The 303-nt window shown below is 42.2% G+C and overlaps 1 protein-coding gene across 1 annotated transcript in view; it reads right to left on the reverse strand.

Annotated features, from left to right (window-relative positions):
• LOC107644001 overlaps positions 1-176 on the reverse strand; it is a gene marked incomplete in the record, with an annotated part of 837 nt that extends 661 nt beyond the window's left edge. The window contains 1 exon segment of the mRNA XM_016347767.2: positions 1-176. Coding sequence (XP_016203253.1) covers positions 1-42 — 42 coding nt within the window.

Here is a 303-nt window from a genome sequence, read left to right on the forward strand (position 1 = left end):
GTCGCTGGTGGCGGAGTAATCAGGTTTGTGCGGCAGCGACATGGTGAATGGCCGGAGGAAGAGGAAGAGAAAGAAAAGAAGGTACGGTTTTTTTCTTTTCTCTCCCCCTCTCCCCTTTCTTTTTTTCACGATGCTATTAGTTTGAGTTTGACTGGGGAGCAAATGAAGAACGTGAGGGAATAAATAACGGAAAATAGATAAACAATAAAAGCTGTAAGTAACGGCTGGATAGTTACTGATACCGGGAAATGCCGGTTGTTTTTTTCTATTTTTTCCTTCAACTTCAAGCACTTGTGTAGTTGT

Source organism: Arachis ipaensis, chromosome B05 (assembly GCF_000816755.2).
Source record: "Arachis ipaensis cultivar K30076 chromosome B05, Araip1.1, whole genome shotgun sequence".
In the NCBI taxonomy this organism is placed as follows: Eukaryota; Viridiplantae; Streptophyta; class Magnoliopsida; order Fabales; family Fabaceae; genus Arachis; species Arachis ipaensis.